This window comes from Schistocerca gregaria, chromosome 6 (assembly GCF_023897955.1).
Source record: "Schistocerca gregaria isolate iqSchGreg1 chromosome 6, iqSchGreg1.2, whole genome shotgun sequence".
NCBI classification, from domain to species: domain Eukaryota; kingdom Metazoa; phylum Arthropoda; class Insecta; order Orthoptera; family Acrididae; genus Schistocerca; species Schistocerca gregaria.
In genome coordinates this window covers 321,010,816-321,024,395 of record NC_064925.1, presented here as the reverse complement: position 1 = coordinate 321,024,395, position 13,580 = coordinate 321,010,816, and the positions used below count along the sequence as shown (strand labels likewise).

General features: G+C 39.8%; 1 protein-coding gene across 9 annotated transcripts in view; it reads left to right on the top strand.

The window, feature by feature from the left end:
- LOC126278998 (ral GTPase-activating protein subunit beta) overlaps window positions 1-13,580 on the top strand; it is a 360,574-nt gene that overhangs the window by 20,996 nt on the left and 325,998 nt on the right. For all 9 annotated transcript variants that reach the window (XM_049979327.1, XM_049979325.1, XM_049979321.1 and 6 more), the window contains one exon: window positions 7,814-7,978. In XM_049979327.1, coding sequence (XP_049835284.1) covers window positions 7,814-7,978 — 165 coding nt within the window. The remainder of the gene's footprint in view (window positions 1-7,813; window positions 7,979-13,580) is intronic.

Sequence of the window (13,580 nt, the reverse complement as noted above, 5' to 3'; positions counted from 1 at the left end):
AACAAATCCTTGGATGCAGAGACTGAGATAGACATCCAAGGCTGCCAAAATCATATCAAACATAAAATTAATGTAGGTCCTTAATTGCATGGCTTCACAAAGGAGATGTCCAAGTATCATAATGTACAATGTGCTGTCCTTTCTTTCCAATACTGAGTGAATGGCTGCATTATTCAAGTAGAATTTGATGAGCAAGATGAGCAAAGAAGAGGTGAACGAAGAAGTCAGATATTGTTTCAGGACAGGACGGTGCAATAACGAAGCTCTCCATCGTGTGAATGATATCACTCCTCAGTTAAGAAACAATCTGCTCAACATAAAAAGATCATACGTTGGTTTTTGAGCTATTCCATTCAAAGATTCTCTGGTACTTTACATGTTTCAGTTGACAGATTTTTGGAACACTTTGCAGCACCTTGCAAAGAAAGAGTGATGGGATGTGCAGATTGTGGTGAGTGCAATTACCAGAAGAAAAACTGTTCAAATTTAAATCAGCTACCAAAATGCATTCCATGTGCAGCCAGAGAGGAAACATGTTCAAATCTAAGAAAAGAATGCCTGACTTACAAAATGCCTTTGTTGGGATAAATGAGTAACCGGTTATGTCCAGTGAGGAATGTACAGAAACCGTAGAGCAGAAAGTAAACACAGCTGACCAACAAAGATAGACTGAAGAGATGGGTAATGTTTGAAGGAAAAAGAAATCACTCTACACATGGCTGTGACACTGGTGGAAGACCTTTGCATGGATAAAAATGTTAAGACAGCATCTAACTAATACTGCAATACAAATGCAGCAGAAAGTCATGAATTTGACTCTAACATGTACTCTGCAAAATAGCTTCATCAAATTGAGTGTGAGTGAATAAAACATAGCATTCAAGTTTTGAAGACAGCAACAAGAAAAATGTGTGATCGACACCCTCCACAAGATGCTATAATCATTAATAGAAAGAGTATAACAAATGAAAGAGCATGTGTTCACAGGTTATTACATAATACAGAAGACAGCATAAGTTCTCCCTTGAACATGGATACAAATAAAACGGTGAATCAGAACGAAGCCTTGACATAAATAATATTGGATAAAATGAATTTTATAAGATGGCTTGAGGATATGTTTTATTAGGTGTGAAGTGTAGTAAGTGTGAGATAGATCCTGTGGAATTGTAAAGATAATTTGAGGACTACATGATGTTAACCAAACTTGAATAAATGAAACACTTGCTTGTTGCCTTCAAGTATTGTCAGATTGGTGCATCTCAATAGGAGAACAATTGTATTCTCAGTACCAGAGACATGTGACATTTATTTATAAGGGGCGTTCAAAAATAAACAAGCTGGAGGCATAATTACAGAAACCAGTACCTGTATATTAGAAGTATTGACCCTGGCTGTTGTGACACTTGTCTCACTGTGACACAAGGCGATGAATGGCTGTCTCATAAAATTCCCGAGGCTGTAATGTTAACCAGTTTCGCACGTAGAACTGGGTGTCATCATCCGAGGTAAAGGTTATGCTGACGTTCTTCTTTGATGAAGATGATCCCCTTCTGATTCACTTCCAGCAGCATGTGACAACAGTAAATGCCCAGTGTTACTCACAAACCTTGACCACCCTTCACCAAGCGATCAAATGAAAATGAACAGGTAATATCACCAGTGGAGTCATTCTGCTCCATGACAATGCAAAGCCTCGTACGGCCAACACAGTCGCGGCACTACTACAGATATTCAAAGGGTAGGTTCTCGGCCACCCTCCATACAGTCTGGACCTCTCTCCCTGTGATTATGACATGTTTGGTCCCCATAAAAAGGCTCTGAGGATCAAACGATTCACCTCAGATGATGACGTCCAGCTGTATGTGCAGAACTGGTTAACATCACAACTCTGGAAATGTTATGAGACAGCCATTCACCACCTTGTCACAGTGGAACAAGTGACTCAATAGCCAGGGTCAATAATTCTAACATACAGGTACTGGTTTTTGTAATTATACCTCCATCTCATTTCTTTTTGAATGCCCCTTATATTAGGCAACCATGATGGAGAGGAAGTTGCTGAAGGTGGCACAAATAAATGCTGTATGAAGCAGATTTGCCATGACATGGATAAGGATAGTGGTAGAAGAGCTAGACTTGGGTATAGTGTGCAGCCGCATAACATAAAAATAAGTACTCTGTAAATAGTAGTCACTTACAATGATACAGTGCAAACTACCATTATCTTCTGTGATTCCTTTTTGTTATAACTATTGTAAATATGTATCAGCAAGATCCAATTTTGAAAATATTGACAGTAATTCTTCAGCTATTGGTACCAGGCATGTTTCTGTTGTTGATTGAGAATTTACAGTTACCTTAAAGTGTCCACAGAGCCGTAAAGGTCCATTGGGTTATTTAATTACTAGCCGAAAACCTGGCAGTGCCTGGGTATTCAGTTTGCCAATTTCGTATAACAAACAAAATGTTCTATATACTCCCGCAGCAAAATCAATATGAGATTATCCTGGACAGTTCTGTATACCGGATGCAACTGCTTTGCATGTCTACAACACAATATTGTATATGTCTGTTTGGCAACACCTCATCATAGCTCTGTAGATGGCTTTTGATTTCATTTACAGGCATTTACATTTCACAGTTGAAAGCTGTCAAAAGCTCTGCAGGTGTCAAGGATTTCCTCAAGTTAACTCAATTGTAGTAATGTCTTAGTAGTAAAGGGTAAATGATGCAGCACTTTTCATGCATCTCAGTACTTATGACATCATATCTCATGAACTGTGTGTTGCACAATCATATGTTTCTGTAGGTACATTCAGCTGCATACGTGGATGCTGTTTGATAAATATGTTGCAATTAGAGTTAGTAGCAAAGAAGCAATAACTTCAAACAGCGTTCACAATGTGGCAGTTTTTCACTCATCTCAGTGTTTATGATGGCATACTATTTGTATGGAGTGTAGCCATGTATGGAAGTGAAACATGGACGATAAATAGTTTGGACAAGAAGAGAATAGAAGCTTTCGAAATGTGGTGCTACAGAAGAATGCTGAAGATTAGATGGGTAGATCACATAACCAATGAGGAAGTATTGAATAGGATTGGGGAGAAGAGAAGTTTGTGGCACAACTTGACCAGAAGAAGGGATCGGTTGGTAGGACATGTTCTGAGGCATCAAGGGATCACCAATTTAGTATCGGAGGGCAGCGTGGAGGGTAAAAATCGTAGAGGGAGACCAAGAGATGACTACACTATGAAGATTCAGAAGGATGTAGGTTGCAGTGGGTACTGGGAGATGAAGAGGCTTGCACAGGATAGAGTAGCATGGAGAGCTGCATCAAACCAGTCTCAGGACTGAAGACCACAACATCAACATCTACTGAACTATTATAGTTAGATGGTTTTTTACCCCCACAGTGATTATTGCCTGACTGCAAGGGATTTGTGTAATAAGTTTGGTTGAAATCAGTGCAGTGGTTTAGGAGGAGATGTGGAACATACATACATGCACACATACGTACATAGATTTTTATAATACATTTGGATTACAAATGAAGGAACATAACACTACTGAAAGTGATAGGTACCATACTTGCCACTAAACACAATTGTGTTATTCTTGCTTAATTTCATACCTGAATGTGAACAGAATCATTTGGAGTATATGAAATTTTGGGACTGTTGTTGGTTTTAACATAGGCCTCAACCATCTCTCTCACTTGCCATCTCTTAGGCAGCATGGGGCTAGTGCTTGGGTGTGTATGTATGTATGAATGTATATATGATGCCAAAGGAATTACATTAGATTACAAGACACTAATGGTAGTAGGTGAGTATTGGTATTTGGGCAGCAAAATAACTGGTAATGGATAAAGTTGAGAGGATATAACATGTAGACTGGCAATGGCAAGAAAAGCATTTCTGAAGAAGACAAATTTGTTGACATTGAGTATAGATTTAAGTATCAGGAAGTATTTTCTGGAGATATTTGTAGTGTAGCTACATATGGACGTGAAAAGTGTGATAAACAGTTAAGACAAAAATAGAATAGAGACTTTTGAAATGTGATTCTACATGAGAATACTGAAGATCACATTACTAATGAAGAGACAAGATATTTGTGACATGACTAGACCAACAGCAGAGTTTGGTTTATAGGACACAGAGACACCGAAAGCTCACCAGTTTAGTACTGGAATGAGGGGGGATTGTAGAGGGAATCCAGCAGATGAATACAGTAAGCATATTCAGAAGGATGTTGGCTGCAGTAGTTATTTGGAGATGAAGAGGCTTGTACAAGATACAGTAGCATGATGAAGGGCTACATCGAACCAGTCTTTGGACTGAAGGCCACAACAACACATGTATGTGTATGATGTGTATGTAACCACAACAATATATATCTAAAAACAAAGATGATGGGACTTACCAAACAAAAGTGCTGGCAGGTCGATAGACACACAAACAAACACAAACATACACACAAAATTCTAGCTTTCGCAACCAATGGTTGCTTCTTCAGGAAAGAGGGAAGGAGAGGGAAAGACGAAAGGATGTGGGTTTTTAAAATTTCAGATAATAGAGGTATGTGTGAAATTTGCACATTGCATAAATGATGGCAAGGTTGTCTTTCTCAACCTGGACGTAGTTGTGTTAGGCCTTACTCAATGTTTTGAAGGTGAAAGGTATTGGATGTTTCTATACATTGTCTTCCTGATGTGAAAAGACAGTGTTGATACTGTGCTGTGAAAAATTTGTGGCAAGGATCAAAAGTTTTCAAGGGAGTAGAGAACTAAACAAGGTTCCTTTTGTGGGGCACACTCAAGAGTGCGGAACACATTGTCGCATTTGGGCAACCGAACAAACTCAGCCCAATGTTTGCGGAGAGCATTAATAGGTTGTGCAATCTGCACCATGTTCACTATAAATTTCCTTTGCTCATGAAAGTTTGTTGTTGTTGTGGGCGCACATCTTCAGTGGCCTGCATATGGTGCTTGGTCAGTAGCACTCCATTTCTGTTTATAGTGAAACTCAAGAACTTGATTTGCTGTTGGAAAAAAGATGCTCTTTAAGATTACACTTAAGGCTGGTGTTCTGTAAGGCAAAAAAAGCGAATGTAAGTTCTCAAACTACTCACAGTTGTTAAATTACACGATGATTATATTCCTGAGATATTACCACGTGATTAAATCTTGTGGATCAGGCGTTCTAAGTTCTTTGGAAAACAGCAGGCACAAGAGAAATGTCATAAGGAAGCCATCGATAGGTCAAGTTTTAATGGTATGCTCAAAATGAGACTGGAGTCTGGATGCAAAAGTAGTTGCAAATAAGTCTCTGACAGATCTCTCTCTTAATCCTGACTGGTTGAAGGGGTGGCCGGATGCCCTTCCTGTCACAACCCCCGTACCGCCCCCCCCCCCCCCCCCGCCCCCCTGTACAGAATAAGTGTACCCCAACTGTGTGCATCTAGTGTAATCCATGGAATAGTACGAACGTGTTTCAAATGCCTGTAACTGAGACGGAACATGGGGACCAGCCCAGTATTCACCTAGCAGGATATGGAAAACCACCTAAAAACTACATCCAGGCTGGCTGACCCACCGGCCCTTGTTGTTAGTCTGCCAGGTGGATTCGATTCGGGGCCGGAATGCGTACTCGGGTCCAGGAACCAGTGCGTTAGTGCCCTCAGCTACCCTGGCAGGTCTAAGTCTCTGACAGGTTGAATTCAGAAAAATATTCTCTGTATTTCAGTTTTGAAAAAAAAAAAGTCTTTGAAATGTAGAATTGAATAGGTATCAACCCTCACTTAGGAATTAACAGCTTTACAATCCCCACACAGTATGAGGGAGCTATTCAGTTTGCGAGCGACAACTAAAGTGGATGCCTATGTACCAGACCTGGTAGGCATGATCACTTCATGTTACTGGAGATGATCTAGCTCTTTTTCTAAGAGCTTTCACAGAATGTGGGGTAAATGACATACCATTGCAAAAAGGGGAACCACATCAGGTTGGAAGTGTATTGTGATCTATGAATCGGTGGCACAATCTAGCCCTGGAGAGAGTAACTCTGAAAACTGCATGACAGAAGTTTGTTTTATTTATTGAGTCATGGTGGTCTCTTGCAATCATTCTGTGGAGGAAGAATTTGCAGACACTGCTGTATTCATGACAGAAAAAAATGCTGTTTGTCACACCTGGGCATTGTTGACGAGGGTGACGCCTCAGACAATCTGGACAAGATGACTGCTGCCATTATTGGTAAACTGCCATGGAAAGAGAGCTAGCATCAAATGAGAATGGAGAATGACCTAGATTTCGAACAATGTTGCTGGGGGGGGGGGGGGGGGGAGGGGGCTGTTTGCGTATGTCACTGTGAATCTTGCTGGTGGCAGGATTGTTTACGTGAATGAAGTGTACTGGCTGCATTATTACTGAGCAAGCTGTTTGCTCATCTATCATTGCTGAGTCAAATTTGGAGTGTGTGTCAGTATTGTTGAATTTCATATGGAAATTTGAAACTTTGTGTATTGTGAAGACTTCTTCTAAAAAAGGGTATGACTTTTTAAAGCCTGCATGCAAACCTCAGTATCTAGGCACATTGAATAAAACAGTCCCAAATAAGAGACAGTGTAAGATAATTTACATGTCTCATTTGCTTATACAAAGTTACCATGCTGACGTAAACTTCTGAGTTCTGCAATCTATTCCTGTTTGGGACATTCCAGGAAATGACAGTCTATCTGAGTCATCTAGTGCATGGAACTTACAAAGTAAACACATAACATCTTTAGGTTACCATCACAAAAGGAGATACTTTTGAATGTCTGGATCACTGACCTTAAATGCTGTGATGTGGTTGTTTAGCCATCAGGACACATACCAATCATCAGTGGCATCTTTGGAAAATGGGAATGGAGGCATAGCTGGTGCCACCGATGCTAAATGTGCTGTTAACTGTTATTGTATCAGAGTGACGAGTTGCTGTAGGTGTTGTTCCCCTACTACAGTTTCATGGTGAGCAGCTGTTGATGTCATTCTTCATGGTGTCTTTTCTCCTGAGATTTGAGGAATTGTAAGAATATGGGATCCATCGTATGATGCTATGAGTATGTAGACTATTGGTATGATACCATAATTCCCTTTATTTGAACACTAAATCTGCTTACAAATTTAGTACAAGTAAAGAATTCGATCATAACTCACATGGCTTATGGCAGGCAGTGGTTACTCAAAGAATCAACACAGTGAAATACTGAACACAGTGAAATACTGCAAGTCTGTGGAATAAGCCAAAGTCCATCAAGCGCTATGAGAATTCCCGTTCGAATCAAACACTAGACAGGACAAAGTCTATAATATGTGTTGCCAACAGGGACGAAGCTGTATGCATCTGGTAATCATGCAGTTAAAATACTAGAGTGACATGCTGTTGCTGTGTGGGCACTTTATCTCGCTATGAAGATCATGGGTTCATACCACATGATGTGACAGGATGATGGGAAGTGTCTCCATCCAGCTGCTGGGTGCTCGCTATCAGCTGTGAACACATGGTGACACCATTTGTGGAAACAAGTAGATAGTCTTGCTCTCTGAGTTAATGTAGGCATCACTGGATATGGCAGGCACTACACGCAATTGTTACAGTGCAACAGCATTGTGGTGGTCCTTAAGTTTCTTTTTATCATTAGTTTTTCTTGTCATTACAAAGTTTGCAGAAACTCATTGATCATTTACTAAGCCAGCATTCTGAGAAATCTATTTAAAATTGTTAGTTTGATATTTTATTCAGTGTCATGTCATTTGTTGCAGGCGCTGATACTATCAATCGCCAAGCTGTTCTGTGCCACCGAGTACTCCGCACTCTCCAACATCTAGCCCACCAGTCATCACGTCTTGACCGACATACTTGGGAAGCACTGTTACTTTTTCTCCTTGCAATAAATGATACACTATTGTCTCCTCCAACAATCAAAGGTAAAATTATTCCTTCCAAAATTTGTGTAGCACAGTTTAAAAAAAAATATGTTGTGATTTAATTGATGAGTGATAAACGGATAATGGGACAGAGCACTGAGTTAAAAGGTATGCAAAATAACAGAAAATATGTGAGGAGTTAGAAAAATAATGAGAATTCCTATGCTGCAGGTGGAGGGGGAGTATTGACTGTTGTCCCAATAGGTGCCTCTGCTACTAACTATTCAGCTGGCCAGCCGTTGTCTGTGGGGAAGCATGAGTAGAGTGCTTGTATTCCTAAATATCGTTTTGCATGTTCGGTGATTTTACAGTTAGGGACATAATGTAACAATGAGTGTAGATCAAGTTATTTCGTGGTTAGGAAAAATCTTCTGCAGAAAATGGTCACCACAAATTTCTTCCCCAAGGTACCACAATTATTTAAGCATATTTATTTAAGTACTAAAATGTATTAAAAACAAAGATTCCAAGACTTAACAAGTGGGAAAGCACCGGTAGACAGGCACAATAAAATAACACACAAAATTCCGAACTTTCGCAACCGGCGGTTGCTTCGTCAGGAAAGAGGGAAGGGGAAGGAAAGATGTAAGGATGTGGGTTTTAAGGGAGAGGGTAAGGAGTCATTCCAATCCCGGGAGTGGAAAGACTTACCTTAGGGGGAAAAAGGATAGGTATACACTCTCTCTCTCTCGCGCGCACACACACACACACACACACACACACACACCCATCCATACATATACAGACACAAGCAGACTTATTTAAAGGCAAGAGTTTTATTGCAACTCTGCTTTTGTTTCATGTTTTGATTCTGGTAGCTTTACAATGAAGTATACTGGATGCAGTTCTGTAATTGGTTCCACTGTTTTTTGTAGTTAAATATCATAATATGTTGACAATTGTCACCCCATATATTGTGTACTTGTACAAAAAAAATTTTTTTGAATGTGCTATGATACATAATATTGTTTCAAATAATAAGTACACCTCTTCTCTACTTTATTGTGTCATATTCTGTAAATATGTCTATACTTTGAAATCGTTTCTGGGTTTATTCTCAAGTTTTAGGTGCCACTGGTGTATAGAGGGTAAGTAAGTAGGTTGGAGGATTTGTGAGAGGTAAGATAAGGAAAATCACGAAGAAAATAGCATTAAGGTGTGTGTATATTAAAGCGAGAAGTGGAAGTGAAGAGAAGAAAGTATGATCGTGTGGCACATCAAGTAAAATTTGTAGGTGGATTGAGGATATCTTGTTGAGGTGTATGTGGCATGACATCTTTAATGACGAGTCTTGATCAGATGTAAAAGCAAGTTCAGATGTTCCTTAGCTGAGTGTGACCATCACTGTTCATGTTTTATATTAATGACCTTGCAGAGAATATTAATAGTAACCCAAGACTTTTCACAGATGACGCGATTTTATAGGATGAAATATGGTCTGAAAGAAGCTGTACAAGTATTCATTCCGATCTTGATAAGTCTTCATAGTGATACAGAGATTGGTGTCATACTTCAGATGTTCAGAAATGCCAAATTTTTCATTTCACAAAATGGAGGGAACCTAGTATCTTGTGATTACAATATGAATGAGTCACAGTTGGAATCAGTCAACTCATGCATATATTGAAGCATAACAATTTGTGGAGACATGAAATGGAACAATCACATAGGCACAGTCATAGATAAAGCAAATGGCAGACTTCAGTTCATTCGTAGCACACCAATGAAATGCAATTAGTCTGAAAAGGACAGTCCCTACAAGACACTCATGTGACACATCTTAGACTATTGCTCAAATGTATGGGACATGTACCAAATAAGACTAACAGAGGATGTGGAATATGTACAAAGAAGGGCAGCACAAGTAGTCACAGGTTTCTTTGGCACATAGAGGAGTGGCACAGAGATGCTGAAGAGAAACATATTATCCCTTGAAAACCTACTTAGTAAGTTTCAAGAACAACTTAAAGTGATGAATCTAGGCATATACTACAACACTCTGTGATCACTCCCATAGGGATCCGGGAACAAAATTATAGTAATTACAGCTTGCACAGAGTTTTTTAAACCATCATTCATTCCGCTTTTCATACTTGAGTGGAATGAGATGAAGCTCGAATAACTGGTAAAATGAGAAGTACCCTTGGTTATGGACTTCTGATTGATTTGCAGCGTATAGATGTAGATGTAGATATGGGATGGGACTGGGGACAAACATAGATAGCGGCCGAGAAATTGTATTGATTGAGGCTAGGGTGATTGTGGGACAAATATATGATGTGGAGTGCCAGGTCCCTCTTGCACTTTTTCAGTAAAGCTGGTGACTTTAGGGGAGGGTGGGGGCAGTGAGAGATAGTCGTGACCTTGGCATAGGATATGTGTCAGCCTCCAGCTGTTTAATTGGAGGCTGGGATGCAAGAGATTACCCATTCCTTTTCAGGAGCATGGGAAGGAAAGGGCATGGGAAATTTGTTTGTTTGCCGGGATGAGAATGTAATACGTTATCTATAAGGTCTGAGCAGAGTGTTAAATAAATTTGGAGAATGACTGCTCATCAGTGTGGATGCACTATGCACAGCTGGGAAAAGTGTGTAAAGAGAGATGTTTTCTCCCTTGCCAATTATTCTGTCTGAGCTTGTGCTCCGATCTCAATGATCTTGTTCACGGGATTCTTTTATAGACTTGATTTGGTAGTTGATCCACTTAATATGCATAGAGTTTTTGCTGAACCCATCAGGGGAATGGAGCTGGACATCCAAGAAAATGGCTCGCTAAGCAGAAGCTGACGAAGCAAATTGGATTGAAGGAATGGAGATTGAGGATGAAAGGTGACGAATATCAATGTAAGATTCACTAATGACATTGCTGTCCTCAGCAAAAGCAAGAAAGATATTGCGGGACATACTGAACAAAATAAACAGTCTGCTGAGCTTAGAATATAGACAGAGAATAAACTGACGATAGATGAAAGTACTGAAGAGTAGTGGAAATGAGATTAGTAATAAAATTAACATGAACAGTTGGGACCATGAAGTAGACAGAATTAAGAAGTTGTTCTACCTTGGAAGAGAACACTATATGATAAACAAAGCAAGGAGGATATAAAGAGCAGACTAGCACAGGCAAACAAGGCATTCCTGGCTAGAAGACGTTTACTAGTATCAGACGTTGGCATTAAATCGTGGAAGAAATTTCTGCGTGAATATACGTCTGGAGCACAGCATTGTATGGAGGTGAATCATGGATATTGGGGAAACCTGAAAAGATGAAAATTGACTTTTTCAAGACCTAGTGCTACTGTAGAAGTGTGCTGAAAATTAGGTGAACTGGTAAGAAATGAGGAGGTACTCCACAGAATTGGCAAGGGAGAAATATGTGGAAAATGTTGGAACGAATAAGTGCCAGGATGACAGGACCTGTAGAAGGGGATAGCTTTAAGTGAAGATGGAGACCGTAATGTATCCAAGAAGTAATTGAGACTACATGAAATATATTATCAGTTGTGAATTTGAACTACCATCACTTGTATAACGGAGTGACGACATTGAAAATTTGTGCCAGACCGGTACTCAAAAATAGATTTGCTGCATATCGCACGTGGTTGCCTTACCATTTGATTATCCAAGCATGACTCATGGCCAGTCCCAAACTTCCATATGTTGTCAACCATGTGTCTGCAACCTGTATTCGTACACCTGTTGTGTATATTCCCATATATGGGAGACACTATAGTAGAAAGTCAGTTGCCCAGTTTTGGCAGATAAATACAATATTGCAGTTCCCCTGTTATTCTGAATTATTATGTAATGTTCCTTCAGATGTGCATGCATGTCCAAAAGAACATTCAATCATATATCTGAACAATAGAGGGATGAAATATCATATTTATTTGCCAACACTGGGCAAGCTAATTTCAATTAAAATGTCTCCCCTGTACAGGAATATAAACAATGCATGACAGGTACAGGCTGTAGGCACATGGTTGGCAACATATGGAAGCTTGGGTCTGGCCTTTAGTTGTGCTCGGATAGCCAAGGTGACTGCTCGCAATAAGCGGGAAATTCTGGTTCGAGTTCCAGTCCGGCCCAAATTTTTATTGTCATTGTTCCATTATACAGCTAATAGTGGTGCATATTTACAGCTGTGAAAACATTTAATGTATTACATGACAGCTGTAGTTGTTGCGGTGCCTGTTCCTTCAAACACACATGCACGTAACTGCATCGTAATTCGCAATAACACAGGCGCCGCAATATTGTGTAGTAATTGAGAACATTGGGTGCAAGTACTTGTCTGAGGTTGGTACAGAAGATGAAGTTTTGTTGGGGCACATTGAACTATTCATATAACTAATGCCAAAAAGAGAGCTCCCAAGACAGTGCCATAGATTCCTTGTATATATTTTGTTAAAATGAAAAAGAAAAGTAAATGATAAGTGCAGAGAATGAGGCAAGAGGGTTGGAACCAGTGGGAGACATGTAAAGCATGTTATTGACAATGATAAACAAAGAGCTTGGTAATAACGGGAAAGCAACTGTGAAGAAGTGGTGGAGAAAGTTTTTTGGTGTTTTTATTGGTCAGTGGGCTGGAAATACTGGTTGCCTGGGGTAGAAATCCTCTCAGTGAGAATACATTAACCATCAACAATGGGCCATCTAAGAGGGCAAGGAGATGTATGTTTATGTGATTTTAGGGATACACAGGAAGAGGTCACCTCAAGGAAGTTGACTAGTTTTGGCTGTATACAGACATGGAGAACCAAGACTTGTTGAAGTGTCTCCATGTCTAATTTGCTATAAACTCTGGACCCTGCCACATATCAGTCATGTTAGGCTTGCCCGAGTATGTTGGACAGACTGCTTGAGCAGACTATTATTTCTCTAGCTATTTGTTAGATACAAATGGAATCTGTAGATCATTCCATAAACACATCTGTTAGTTTGTTTGGGCTGTTGGGTAGTATTAACAGCAGAGTAGGCATCCTGACAATGCATCAGTGGTGAACCATTGAACTGATAACACTGAGAGTAGCAGATGGAAATTACCTTCAAAACAAAATGTTTACAGGAAGTTTGTCCTCGTCTGCAAGAAAAGAATGTATTACAGTGTGTCTCCTATACACTTTCGAACTGTGTGATACACATGCATTATTTGGCTATGCTATCCACATGAAAAATGACTTCAAAGGAGAAATGGTGTAAGGAAAGTAACTTTGTTCACAACTCTTCCTAAACCATCATACTCCAAACTGTGTATTGATGCTACCTATGCATCATGTCATTTGGTTTGGTATACTTACGACCTGCTGTATGGTTGGACGACAAGGATCTTAGAGACTGTGCCAACTGGTTCCTAGAGCTATTTCTCCTTTATGAGACTACAAAACACACTATGTGTTATGGAAGAACAGTAGGAGCATTTTCAACACAACATAAGGAGCACCTCTTGTTGTTTATCTTTCACTGATATTGTTCATTGAAATTGATGAATGACTTCCACTTTAGTCAGGTGAGGTGTTATATTGAAATCATTTACATGCCTAAGAGCAAAGCCTGTCTCTTGGTGGAATGAATAGTTTGCCATTTCAGAAGGGTCAGGCAGC